Source organism: Drosophila navojoa, chromosome 5 (assembly GCF_054131105.1).
Source record: "Drosophila navojoa isolate 15081-1374.11 chromosome 5, UAZ_NAV_1.0, whole genome shotgun sequence".
Lineage (NCBI taxonomy): Eukaryota > Metazoa > Arthropoda > Insecta > Diptera > Drosophilidae > Drosophila > Drosophila navojoa.
Window position 1 is genome coordinate 11,955,467 of NC_142893.1, and position 14,081 is coordinate 11,969,547.

The 14,081-nt window shown below is 42.8% G+C and overlaps 1 protein-coding gene across 1 annotated transcript; it reads right to left on the minus strand.

Annotated features, from left to right (window-relative positions):
* Window positions 1-1,306: 1,306 nt before the first annotated feature.
* On the minus strand, window positions 1,307-12,575 carry Pde8 (phosphodiesterase 8). The gene is made up of 16 exons (XM_018106226.3): window positions 10,861-12,575; window positions 8,419-8,475; window positions 8,116-8,321; window positions 7,954-8,013; window positions 7,836-7,890; window positions 7,670-7,768; window positions 7,385-7,495; window positions 7,114-7,283; window positions 6,805-7,015; window positions 4,976-5,143; window positions 4,818-4,916; window positions 4,479-4,727; window positions 4,189-4,408; window positions 3,968-4,128; window positions 3,634-3,901; window positions 1,307-3,571 (listed from the first exon to the last, which is right to left on the minus strand). Exons 1-16 carry the CDS (start codon window positions 11,986-11,988, stop codon window positions 3,426-3,428), a joined length of 3,408 nt encoding a protein of 1,135 aa, XP_017961715.1. The 5' UTR covers window positions 11,989-12,575; the 3' UTR covers window positions 1,307-3,425.
* Between the last annotated feature and the right edge of the window lie 1,506 nt (window positions 12,576-14,081).

Below are 14,081 nucleotides of genomic sequence, written 5' to 3' on the forward strand. Positions count from 1 at the left end.
CATGAAGCTCTGCTCGAAACCAGTCGCAAAAGAAAGTTTTGGTGTATTTCGGCTACCAATTCATTTTGTCAACAGTTTGTTTTGTTTGCTTGTTTACCTTGTGTCTTAGCAGGTGAAATTATGCGCACGTCTTCGGCCCCAGCCATTTAGCCCAAAGAATCGAAAACAGGTCGTTTGAATGCGGATCAGAAGTAGTGATTGACGCAGCTGTGGGCCAATTTGAAGAAGTGAGAGTGATCTGATCGAAAAGTTGAGGACTGGGAGATACGCTGGACATGACACGAGTTCTTAGCAGGTCATAATTCATTACTGCTTTTAGTAACTTAAATCTGATTCCATTGTAAGGCAGAATTGTCCAACATTTATATCAAATTTAAACTACATTAGCTACTAAATGTAGTAAATATATATATAAATATAAATATATATAATATATTTGAAGAGCTTAGCTTTAGATTTCAGCTTAAGTCTTTAATGTATTCCTACTCATAAAACAACATACGGACAGTCAATTGGGATAATATCAACTCAACTCATTATGATAATCAAAACAAAAACAATATATTCATTCCACTTTCATGAATGAGTATAAATATATACATATGTATACACGCTTACTTTCAACTGTTTCCTGCGGTTGCACAAGTCCATCATACCCCTCCAAACTATATTCACTGAGTTCCAGGCATAATAACAAATGACAGCTAATGTTATATATGAATATTATGAATATTCTCGCTTCTCTACATTGGCAAATTCAAACTAATTTGCATGCTCGACCTTGTCAAAGGCCCGAATGTAAATTTAACTTATTTTTAACTTCTATTTTTACCTCTTTTTATGTTTGCCATCATTTCAAAAGCGAAGGTCAGGTTTTTGTTCACTTTGAATTTGTATTTATGTATTTGCGTTTTTTATTCGCGTTTTGTTTTGTTTTTACAATAAATTTGACTAAATCTTAACATTTATAATCCTTAACCTGCAAGGAGCAAACAGATGTAGTAACAAATATATGTATGTCAGTATGTATGTAGTTGTATAAAGATTCTGCATGTTGTTGGGTTCAACAGACAGGATCGAAGAATTGTTTAATAATATGTAGAAATTTGCATGCATTTGTTTAAAGAGCTCGTATTTAAAAATAATTGTTTCTTTTTCGCTTTGATTTCTTTTTGTTGTTGTAAATACTTATTAAGAGGTGCGCGTGCCTGCTAACATCGACTAGCACGCACACGCCTGCACACATACACACACACACATATTAACAACAATAAATACATATGTATGCATGTAACTCGTATATATATTTTGTTTGTATTTGCATTCAATTAAAACGGAGTGCGTGGGTGTGTGCATGCATGTATTTTCATTTTTCTTATGAGTGTGTGCAATTCGGATTGGGCTTGGGAAACTGCAGATCGCTCGATCGATCCGGTTTCGGCGCTCGCTTGTCTGTATAAACTGTATCAAAAAATGTAATCGTGAAATAAATGTCTATAACAGATACAAATAACGGTGTGATTGGATGACATACACGCACACACACTCACGCACGCACTCGCATACACACATACATATATAATAATATATATAAATATATCCTTTGAATATGCTTATCCTTCGTAAAAGTTGTATAAATTGTATATATGTATATATATGTACGAATATATACTTATTATTTTGCATTTGCTTTGATTCATAGGTATGTAAACATCTATGTATGTATATATATAACATATGTATATGTATATATAATATTTTTGCTTCTTTTATTTTGTTTTTGGTTTGTAATTTTTTTGTTTTTGTTTTTCAATTTTGTTTTTTTGTTTTTTTTTTTTTTTCAACAAGAACGTATTATCGATTCGTATTAATTTACTTGTTATATGTATATATATTTATGTATATATAATATGTAATTTGTTCAGTCAATTAGATAAAAAAGATTTCAAAAAGGATTTCACTTAAATATAAATTTCATTTGCAATTCGCTTAATTCTGCAACACATCAACAGTAATCAGTAATCATATATATAATATTAGGTATTAGATAGTAGTAGGTAGTTGTAGTAGTAGTAGTAGTAGTAGTTGTAGTAGTAATAGTAGTTGTAGAAAGGGCCCCATAGAGTTACGCACGTTACATATGTGGATTCGAATTGTTGTAGTTGTTGTTGTTGTTGTTTTTTTGTTGCTTGTGCTAATCAAACTAGTCGAGTTGTACATTAGTAGAAATAGTTATACGTTGTAATTCTAGCCAATAGTTCGTTTGCTCTGCTCATTATATAAATTGTCCCTGCTAATCCATCCACGCATACACATGCATACACACACACAATCACACTCAAACACACTCAATCACTCACACACTCACACTCAACGCGAATCCTTTGTCATCTAGCTATGGCCTTTGCAAAAATTTATCTTAATTTATAAGTAGTTGGACAGTTGTTGTATTTAACAGAGATTGTCTTCGTGTGTGAGGGCAGATGAAGGTGGGAGAGGAGTAACACAAACACGTACACGTACACGACTTATGTACTAGTATGTGTGCCATGTTGCTTATGCCGTGTGTGCGTGTGTGTCTTTCTTTATATTCATTTATTTTATTTTTATTTTTTATTTTTATTTTTATTTTTATACCATTTTAGGTACTGTAGAGCGCACGCCACATTGCTCGCACCACGACAATATGTGACTATGTTTAACTATTTCCTGTTGTATTAGTATTAGTATTTATTTGCATATACTTTGACACGCAGACATACACACACACACACACGCACGCTCACACACACTTAATAGGGCACACAGATATACACATATACATAAACAATTTTCTTTTTTTTTTTTTTTTTTTTTCATTTTCATTTTCTTTTTGTGATGTTACTTAAATATTAAATTTTGAGTCCAGCCCAATAATTTGTGTTTTTTTTTTGTTTTTAGTTAGTTTTTTGTTTTCTTTGTTTTGTTTAGTTTTGCTCTTCAAACATTTGCGACAGTTTTTGTGTGCGTGTGTGCATGTGTGTGTGTGTGTGTGTGTGTGAGTGGGTGGGTGGGTATGTGTGCGTCTTGTTGGCTCCAATGGCGCATGGAAACTCAGCTGTCACTGTGCATTAAGATTTTCGCCACACACACAAACACACCCACACCCACGCACACACACACACACACACACACACACACACAGCCCATATAGAGCACAGTTTTTGGAAGCGTTATTTAGTCGAGATATGTATGCATAGCAGCGACAACAACAAGTAGAACGAGACCTATGCCGAGAGACAGCGACGCAAGCCACGGCCCTGGGCCCGGATGCGCCGGCACTAGAGCATATCCTCCATCTCGTTCTCGCCAATTGTGGATGTGGCAGGCGCCTGGGCCGGCAGCGGCTTCAGTAGACCCGAGAATAATCTCCGGAAGGCCGTATGCTATTTGGAGCTAGACGACTTGTTGCCCACCGGCGGCTGCTTGGCCATAATATCGGCGAGTGTATTGATGCCCTGCTCGTCATATTTCTTCCACTGTGAGTAGTTGATCTGCATGCACGTGATCAGCTCGGGCATATCAATAAAACCTGCAATCAAATCGAATTTCAATTATCACGATTCACAATTCGTCGCTTGAGTGAGTTCGTACCGTCCCAGGCGTGCATCATATCCTGTATAATGTATTCGATAAAACCAATCTGGCTCTTTGGTATGCTGCAGGTGGCCCGATCGAACATGGGCATCACGATGGGCAGGTGACGCTGCTTCTCCTCGTCCGTCTGCATAAAGTACTCCTCGGCAATGCGGCGCGCCCACTCGATGCAGTACTGCATGGGACGGGCCGGATTGCTCACATCGGCCACCTTGATGAGCATGCGGCGCATGAGTATGGATGTCTCCTCCTCGGACTGCACAAGCTGCATGGGATTAAATGTTGATCTAAGTGGATATTCAATACAGAGAGCCTGTATGATTCAGCGTACCTCGCGCGGCTCCACCTCGCTGCCAAAGACGCTCACAAACTTGGCCAAATGCTCAAAGTGACGCGTCATCTCCGTGGCCAGAATCATATCGATGATTGTGCTGCGCGCCGACTTGTACGTCTCCTTGTCCAGGTTCTTGAATATGTTGAACTTGTCATCACCTGCGGGAATACCAGACGTTAGCATAAGGATCTCAGCTGGATCTCGCTGCCTTCACTTACCCAGGGTCAGCTTGAAAGTGATGGCAGCATGGTGGGACTCCAGCACCGTCAGGTCATTATACAATATGGCCAGTGGGTTGTTCGAGTTGCACAGAAAGGCCGAGGAGCGTCCCGGATGATCGACGTCGTGAGCAGCGGCGGCAATCAGCGCCGTTGCCTCGTCCATGCGATCCATGACCATATCCTTGCTGGCCAGCTGTGTAATGAAGGCGCCCGTTGCCTACAAATTGGAAGAGAACGTGTTTTTATAGAACTACTGAGAGGAGGAGAGAGAGAGAAAGAGCACGCACCTGCATAACATCCGCTGCATGTGTGCTATTGTGATATGTGTTGCTCTTGTGGTAGTGCGCCTCGATGACGGCCAGCCAAGCCTTGCAGACGTTCTCATCGATGTTCAGCGTGGCGAAGACGTCGAAGCGCCGGAACATCTCCATGCCCAAGTACAGCAGCGGATGGTAGTCGGTGATCTCTTCCAATTTGAAAATATCAAAGTCCCATTTCAGAGATTCTTCAAGTAGTTCCATGATGATGGGATTGGCCTGCTTGCAAAGAGAGAGAAAGAGAGAGAGAGAGAGAGAGATTGTTAAATGTAATTCTAGGTAAAGCTTGACCTATATCGAGATCTCTACCTTCATCTTGGCGGGTACTATGGTGGCCGCGCGCGTCGAGTTGCCAGTGCGGATGATGGAGTCGTTGGAGCTGCGCCGCGACGAGTAGACACTGGGACCCTAAAGGGAGAAATAATATATTTAAGCTTCGATTCTTGAACGCTATACGATCTACTTACTGTCAGCAGGGCGCCAATGAGATCGGTGGCTATGGGATCGTCTGTGCGTAGCTCTTTCATTTGGGGACTGTAGAGTCCTTCGCGCTTGAGGAAGTCCAGGACTTTGTCTATGAGGCGTGCCTCGTCCGCTGAACAATTCTCCTGTACTTGTGATAGTAAATTGATTATCTAAAGTGCGTGTGCGTTGTTTTTGTTGTTGTTGTTGTTGTTGGTTTTGAACAGATTTGGTTGATCGATTTTTGTTTTGTTTTTTTTTTTGCATAATTTTTTTGATTTGATTTTTTTTTTTTTTTTTTTGATTGCAAGCGACGCGCAGCGAGCAGAAACGAACGAGCGAGCGAGCGAGCGAACGTGCGAGCGAATGGAACCAGTTCATATGTACAATAATGTTTATTGGATATTTTGTTTGTTTGTTTGTTCGAGTACACACAAAACATAAAAGTAAAAGAGAACATAACAAATATAAGAGATAAAAAGAGAATCAATGTAAAAACAATAGTTTTAGTTGTGCAATTTGGTTTGATATGTTTGTAGTCTGTTATTGATATTGAGAATTAGATTGAGATTGAGATTGAGATCGAGATCGAGATTGATATAGATTGGTTGACTCTGTATGGGATTAGTAGCGTTAAATTAAGTAATTATCGAATATGTGCCAAAAACCGAGCCATTAGATACGGATGAATAATTAAAGCCATATACAGAGATATGCGATGGCCAGATATCCCCAGCTGTTGGCTCCATTAGAGTTGTGCATCGCAGATCAACTATGTGACTCTAGAGCTATATAAGCTGTGCCTGAAGTGAATCTATCTGTTATAGAGCTGCTATAGAACTGGAATTGAATAAGCTGAACTATATTGCTGTTGTATATAGCTATTCTATATAGCTTTTAGTATTCTGCTATATATATAAAAATAGTCGCTAATTTCTCCGCATTATTTTAAAGGGCTTGAATCAACTTCCTACTTAGCGCTTTTATTTATGAATTAAAGCTTCATTAGCTAAAGGTTTGGTTTGATTTCTCTTATATATTTTTAATTTTATATCAAAAATACTTTAAGTAGTATACCAGGGCGTATACGCAATGTGTTGTAAGACTCAAGGAAACCTAATTATGTTCATTAAAGCTAGTTTAAGTATTTGTTGACTCTATCTGCATCAAGAAATTAATTAAAAGCAATCAAGTATAATCTTTCATTCAGCCTCGATTATTAATGGTAAGAATTCTAACTGGATCACCCTTAAAGTGGTTCCTAGAGGAGAGACTACTTAAACTGTAAATTTCTCTTCCTTAACCCCATTTAATTTTTGTTAAAAATAAATAATATATTTGATTACTCCCAACAATTCACGTAAGCAAAGAGACATTTATCCTCCATTACAATCTACATCTTTGATCTGTTCGGCACAACTCCAAAGCATTCAAATGGATCGTTCGTTGACTGTGTCAGTATCAGTGTGTGTGGCTGTGTGTGTGTGCTCTGTGGTGGATGCGGTGGCAGATGTTGTGGGGATTGGTAGTTGCTACTGATGCTACAGTGCTAGTACCTAACAATGGACACATGACACACACACGCACACGCACACACACACTGACACAGAAAGAGAGAGAGAGAGAGAAACCACACACCACGGACGCGGACACGGACAATAGTTGGGTTTAGTATCGGCAACATGGGCACAAAAAGCATTCGTATGTTGTCTGATGAGTTGGATTGGACTGGACTAGGCTGGGCTGGGCTGGATTGGATTGGCTTGGACGGGGTTGGGTTGGAGCTGTCAGCAGTTTAGTCAAAACCAATTGGGCGTACAAAATGGAGTCATACTTTGGTGATGGGCGCCTCCAGCGGCAGCGACGTCAGCTTGGCCAGGCTGGTGCGGCGCAGTCCGTCCGACGCAATCGAGCGCACGTCGAAGCTGCAGCGGCGCACCGAGTGCAGCGAGCCCCGCGGCGCCTCCTTTGGCTGCGGCAGCGTTGCAATGAAGTCCATACCGCCGCCGGGTATATCGAAGTTGAAAATCAGATGCGTCGGTGCACTGCCGATGTGCGCGTGCGGGAGGAATGTGGGGGAAAAAAGGGCGAAAATCAATTCAATGCCATTGCGAGTGGAGAGGCCTGAAGCCTTTGCACTTACCTGCCGATGCAGGCCACGGGCACGACACGCACGTGCATGGGAATGCTCTCCTGGTTCTTGCGGCGCACCATTAGAATGCCATCGAACTCCTTGATGCTCTTGCCCTGCTCGCTGATGGTGGACAGGTCCGAGACGAAGATGTCGCCTAATGGCTTGCTAATTATTTCATCCTGTTTGACATTCAAATACAAATCGCATTAGAGTCTCTCTCTCTGTATGTGTGTGTGCACCCTGGGCGCATTAGTGCATGATGCATGCATGAGTCACTCACCAGCCGCATGTTGAGCAGTCGCTCGGTGGCTCGGTTCGCATATTGTATGCGCAGCACGTCGTCCGTGATGAGCACCACCTCCTTCAGCCGGTGCAGGGCCGTATAGAGTGCCTGAGAAGAGAAGAGAGGGGGCGGCCTTCTGGTTAACATTCACAATTTGATTAGGGCCACAGCGACGAGCGACGAGCGACGAGCGCCGACGCCAGTTTAATTGAATTAATGCATTCCCCGGCAGGACATTAACTCGATTGCATTGCTGCATTGCGTATTCCGTGTGGCGCTTACCTGTTGAGTGGACATCACATTATGTGGCCGGATGATCGAGTGCAGTATCTGCTTCAGTTCGACGCTGCACAGGGTCAGGTTGGTCGTCTCGGCTATGCACTGCGAGAGCAATCAGAAAGTGGGGCTGGTTAATGGCAGGCATTCGATAAGTGAACTCAGAACTTACTCTATTAACGCCAGCGTCCAATAGAGCAATTAGCGCATCATCCTTCTCAAAGAAACTGAAAGAGACATTTGGCTAAATGACGGACTGACGGCCGATGGACTGAGTGTTCGCTACGTACCTCTTTTTGCAGACGGCAATTATTGTCGTTAAGTGATGTCCGTGTGTGTGACGTATTGTTCTTTAGAGAGAATGAAATATATGGAAGAAGTTCGCATCAGTTAAAGTGCAAAGTTTAGGCAAGAGTTTGCCATCACGTACACGCAACGTACGCCGCACTCACCTTGCAATGTGCTCGGCGTCGAGACCCTTTGTGGAGCGCGCATCAATTATAATTAGGTGATAGCACTGCGCCGTGGCATAGGACTTGTGGAGCGTTTCGAGCGCCTCCTCCTTGGACTTGACCAGCGTTACGTCCAGCTGGTGGCGCTGGCAGGCCAAGGTGACCACCTCGCAGATGCTATCCGATTTGTGAAAAACTAAAAGCGCCTGCGGAACGGGAACGGGAATTGACATTGCGATTGAGATTGGGCATTAGTCAGATTGGACAGAAGGGACTGGCGAACGGTGGCACGTGTCAGCTTACCTTAAGTTGAGGATTCGGTGGTAGCACGGTTGGATATTTCAAGTCCATGAGATTTCGCTGCAACAGAAGTTAAGGCAGGTGAGTAAGAGAGCAGGAGCAAGAGGTGAGCAGGTGAAGCAACGTGTAAAATTTAATAAAAATCTACAGCGCTGGCTTTGCCATCAAAATAAGAGGGCTTAACTCGGCTTCTGTCTGTGTCGTGTCAGTTTACCAGTCCGTGTGAGGGAGTGTGTATGTGTGTGTGTGTGTGTGTGTGTTGGTGCGTTCGTATCTCTCGCACAATATGCGAAGCGTGTATGTGTCGCTAAAATGATGATAAATTAAAATAAAATTGCTTGCGCCCGACGGAAATTGTTGGGGGCGCCATTTGCCGTATTGGTGACTTGGCCTGCAGATTTATTATGCTCGTATGAATAAATGCGATATGTGAAAATCGGGATTTCATGCACACACACGCACACACACACAAACACACGCACTGTACGTGCCTTTGCCTGTGTCAATTCAATAATGAAAACACAAGCTCACATCAAACGGAACCAAATTCAAAACTATTTATAACCGTCTTTGGGCACAAGACAACTGATAAACGTTGATTTCAAAATCGATATCCATAAACTGACTACGCGAAGACATGTTGAGCATGTTAGCTTACAGCCATATATAAATATGTTCCACAGCCTCAACTTGTCCAAAAATGAATTTACTTTACAGCACAGCAAGAAAAAAGTATTTTATTTTTGTTTTTTTTCCTTTTTATTTTTTGCAATTTACGTTCAAGATTAACTGCCAGCTCAGAGTGGCGCAACAGCATTATTGATTCACAAGCTTTACTTTCCTTAGCTCAATCCAATTTATTTTTGATAATTTGTTATTATTATTGATATTATTGGGAAGCAAGCAGGCAGCTAAGCCTGATGCGCTTTTGCTTAAGGCACACACTTTAAAGTGAAGAAGTGTTGAAGAAATTCTATCAAAAGATCTGTGGGGCTATTTATGTAAGGGTTTATACAGGCAAAGGTGTATTTATGGAGAAAGCTAGGTCTAGCAAATAAGGCTAGGATACACATAAGTAACTGAATTCCTTGCCTCCACTATGACAGTATATAAAGTGTATATAGTCTCATATATTGAACTAAGAAATGACCAAAAAATACCTTGATATATTATTATGATTATTATTATTATTTTTATTATTATTATTATTATTATTATTATTATTATTATTATTATTATTATTATTATTATTATTATTATTATTATTATTATTATTATTATTATTATTATTATTATTATTATTATTATTATTATTAGTTTTTCACTCAAAGAACCTGGCCAGAGGTCTAGTTAGTTCTGTCAGCACCCTGAGAATCTAGTGAGCCTGATCGTGACTTTATATTCAAATATTTTTTTATACATAAATATTTAAATGCATATAAAAAATATTTTTGTATGCATACATGTCTACATCTAAATATTTTTGATTTATATAAAAATATATATAAATACTTAAATGTATCTAAAATATATTGATATGCATACATGTTTAAAAAATATGCAATAAATATTTATGTATAAATATATTCAAGTATAATATGTATGAATAAATATATTCAAAGTAGAATCCCCATAATTCGAAAATTTTCAATTTACACAGAAATTCAGACTACCAACAGTTATGCAGAACGATTTTCTATTTAGCGGGGTACGAATTATCGAGACTCGACTGTATTTATATATTTTGCAACGTTAGCAAATTCAGACCAAAGGTCAGCAGGACACTAATCTCTAAATGTTTAATCCGTTAGTTAAGCTGCTTTAAATATTTTCAACTCTTTCAGATTTACGCCAATTTTAAATGTGATTTTCCCTGAACTCTGCTTCAGACACATAGTTTACATAACAGCGTTTAAATATGTAAAGCAAATATAATAAAATGAGCACAGGCTATCTCATTCAACAAACACAATCAATATTTTGATCAATGTTGCAGTTGATGGATTGATAAACAGTTGCACAATGTTAAACGCGATTTCACTCACTCAACAAATGAATAAAATTTTAAAAGTAAATATACATACATATATGTATATTTATATATTCAGTAATTACTGTAATTCTGACGTATCACATTTTCATTCACACAATAACAATTCATATGAATTGTTTCTATCTAAATATTTACTTATGCATGAATCAAACGGGCTTTGTAATTTCGTCCAAGAGCTGAACAGCTGATGGCTTCCGGAAGGGGGGCAACATCAATCAATGACGCCTTAGCGTGAATTTGAATCATGGACAAACGTCAAAGCTGCACTGATAATTTCTGTCGATTGCCGAGTTATCTTGGCCTGGCCTATCAGCCAAGTAAATGGCTAGAAAAAGAGCTGATTTCTTTGTGGTCTATGGACATTGAAGTGGAGTGCGCCTGTCAGCCAATACCTGAAATGTTTTGAGCTCATCCTCCTCGGCTTGCGGCGACGGCTTTTTGCCGTTGCCCACCCACAGCCGCAGCTTGGGCCCCTTGTGCAGCCGTCGCTCGTAGAGGCTGTGCGTCTGGCGATCGAATGCGAACACCTTGGGTCGCACCACTGCCCCGTCATGGGTGGTTTCCTTTGCCTTCGTATCCTGCAGCTGTGTCAGCTTGACTCTGTCCTCCAGCGTGAGGTTGTTCAGCCGCAATGCCTGTGTGTCCAGATTGCGTATGGCCTCGACTATTTCCGGCTGCATAATGCGACCCACTCCAGCAGCGCTGCTGGCAGCAACGCCACCGCCGCCGCCGCCACCTGGACCAGCACTGCCACTGGCGAAGGCCGTGCTCAATGACCTTGTGCTGCGTATCAGTGGCGTCATTATGTCCCTGCCCTCGGCCGCCTCATTTGCGGCGTACTCCCGTTCCATTTCCTCGGGCGTTTTGCTGGAGTTGCTCGGCAACGAGGGCAGCGAGGCCAACGATGCTGGCGCTGGCAATGACAACGCAACGGGCACTGGCGCTGCCAATAAAATTTCACCGTCAGCCACCTTCATTTCCGAGGTCGGATTCGCGTCGAGCACTTGGCGGATGTTGCCATTTGTCGCTGTTTGGTTGCCGTTGCCGTTGCCATTGCCATTGCCATTGCTGCTGTTGCTCTGGCTCTGGCGGTGGCTCTGACTGTGGCGCTGGCTGTGCCTGATGTTGCTTGTCTCTAAATCCAAGCTATTTGAATTAGCTAGTCTATCAGCGCTTATCAGCCGGTTCTTATCGACGTCATCAGCAGACGACGTCGTTGCCGTCGTCGTCGTCGCTGTGGCTGGCGGCTGTTGCTGCTGTTGCTGCTGTCGTTGCCTTTGCTGTTGCTGTTGCTGTTGATGCAGCTTTTTATTGGCATTTTTATCGAGCGGCTGATCAGCGGCCCCAGTTAATTTAGCATTTGTTGGCGCCTTTGCAATGACATAGCGCTCCGCATCAGAGTCCGCATCCAATTCATTTGAATGGCCGGCCGCGACTCTGGTCGACGTCGACGTCGACGACGACAGCGACACCGACGACGATGATTTGGTGCGAAATATTTTTGGCAAACAATTGCGCATTCTGCTAATTATACAATAACACACTCACACTCACACTCGCACACTCACTCGCTCTGCCCAGCTACTTCACAATATCGATACGCACAACAAAAGCACTTGACACTCGACGCGACTCGACGCGACTCTCAAGCAATACTCCAAATGTCCTTCTATGCCTGCAGCAGCAGCAGCAGCAACAACAACCACGTTAACCTGGGCAGAGCACTTGCGTAAGCAGCAGAGCGGCACATATTATGGCCGAGAAATAAAGCAAAAAAAAAAAAAACCGAAAAATTGAAATGTGCGTGTATCGAAATGCAAAGATTTCCACTTATCAAATTGAGATTTAATTAATCCAGTCGAACGAGTCTCGGCACTCCGTGTGGCTATGCAGGGGCACTGGGCCGTCGGTCGTGAGTTATGGTCGGTGTCTAGAAATTGAATATTTCACAGGTTTGTTTTGCGGTCGAAACGCGACTGACTGACGGACTGAGCGAGTGAGTGAGTGAATTGGCTCGACAGTGGGGCGACAGCTACGAGTAGCTAGCTGGCAATGCGGCGGGTTAATCTATTTCTTTACTTTTTGATTTCCCACCTTCAATGTTAATTGATTTGATTTCTCTGGCGGCACATTGTTTATGTGAGACTCAATGGCAAATAACCGCGCGCACACACACGCACAGGGGTTGAGTTGTTCTCTTTTCACACACACACACACATTCATACTCGCTTCTCAGCCAGTGTAAATGAGCGGCTATTTAAGGCAGCGCAGCTGAGCAAAATGTAAAGCAACTGCAGCAGGGAGGGCGTGAAAGGGAAGCAGAGAAAGAAAACGTACTTTGGCGAGAGCTTCCATCATATAACGAGCGATGATAAGATATCTTATCAAAGACGTAACACACATGTGCGTTGTCGACAAAAAAAGGCAAAAAAAAAAGCAAAAAAACAAAAACGATGGCCCAGGGCCAGCGAAACAAGAATGGCCAAAACAGCCATTTAATCAGCATCATCACAAGGCACACGACTATCTATACCAAGAGTACTTATATGTGTATGTATGGGTGGGTATATGTACATGTGCTTTATGGGCTCACCTGATACACGTCCATTGAGTCATCCTCGGGCGTCAGTGCCAGCGCCAGTGAGGATTTGCGATGGCCGGGACGACCGCCGCCGGAGGAGCTGGTGCCCGATGTGCCAGTGCCTGCAAAAGACAACAACAACAGAAAACAGAATGAAGAGAAAATCATATTACGATTGCATCAACAGCGCGCAGCGGAGCGCTGAAAAGCATGCTACATTATTTTGCGTGCGCGAGCAAAAGTGTTGCCTACTTTTAGGTTGACATTCGCAACCGACAGCGAGTGTGAGAGAGAGAGAGAGTGAGTGAGAGTGAGGGTGAGGATGAGAGGGTGACAGTGACAGTGAGAGTGAGAGTGAGAGTGAGTGGGTGAGTGAGCGAGCGAGATAGCCATTGAGAGATACTATCAAACGGCAGCTGAAGACTACCGCCGCCCATTCATATCTTCGTCTAGTCTAGTCGCACGTTTTATTTAATTATAAGCGCTGGCATTTCAACAAAACACTTTATAACAGGCACACGCACGTTTGGCGCCCCCAAACCAATAACCCGCCCTATCCTCCTTCTGCTCCTCCTCCTCCTCCTCCAGCAGCTACTGCTGCTGCTGAGGCTGCTTGTGTCAAGACAATCCGCTTACCCACTAGCAACTCGGACTCGGATGCCGGGCGTGTTAATGAAGCCCTACGTGTTGTTGTTGTTGTTGTTGTTGCTGTTGCTGCTGCTGCTGGTGTTGGCGGTGGCGGTGGTGGTGGCGTTGGTGGTTTTTCTGCCTCCATGCCATGCGTTTGCATTTGTCTGGCCGCCCTGCCCATCATTAGACCAACGCCTGCTCCCGTCGCCGTGTCCTCGCCTTCGCCCACGCCCACGCCCACGCCCACACAGCTGCAATCGCTCTCAACGCCTTCCTCGCTCATGTGGGCCGTTGATGTCCCGGAGAGGTTCGCTGGCTGGCTAGATATAATCATTGTTTGGCTTTTAGCCGTTGTGGTTGCTGCGCGGTGATTTTGTGGGTTTCTCGTTGTTGTTGTTGTTG

Coding starts and splice junctions, on each gene's coding strand:
- Pde8 (XM_018106226.3), bottom strand. CDS start 11,988: ATGCGCAATTGTTTGCCAAAAATATTTCGCACCAAATCATCGTCGTCG. Junction 7,496..7,669: donor ATGTGATGTCCACTCAACAG/GTAAGCGCCACA, acceptor TTCTCTTCTCAG/GCACTCTATACGGCCCTGCA. Junction 4,728..4,817: donor TAGTACCCGCCAAGATGAAG/GTAGAGATCTCG, acceptor CTTTGCAAGCAG/GCCAATCCCATCATCATGGA.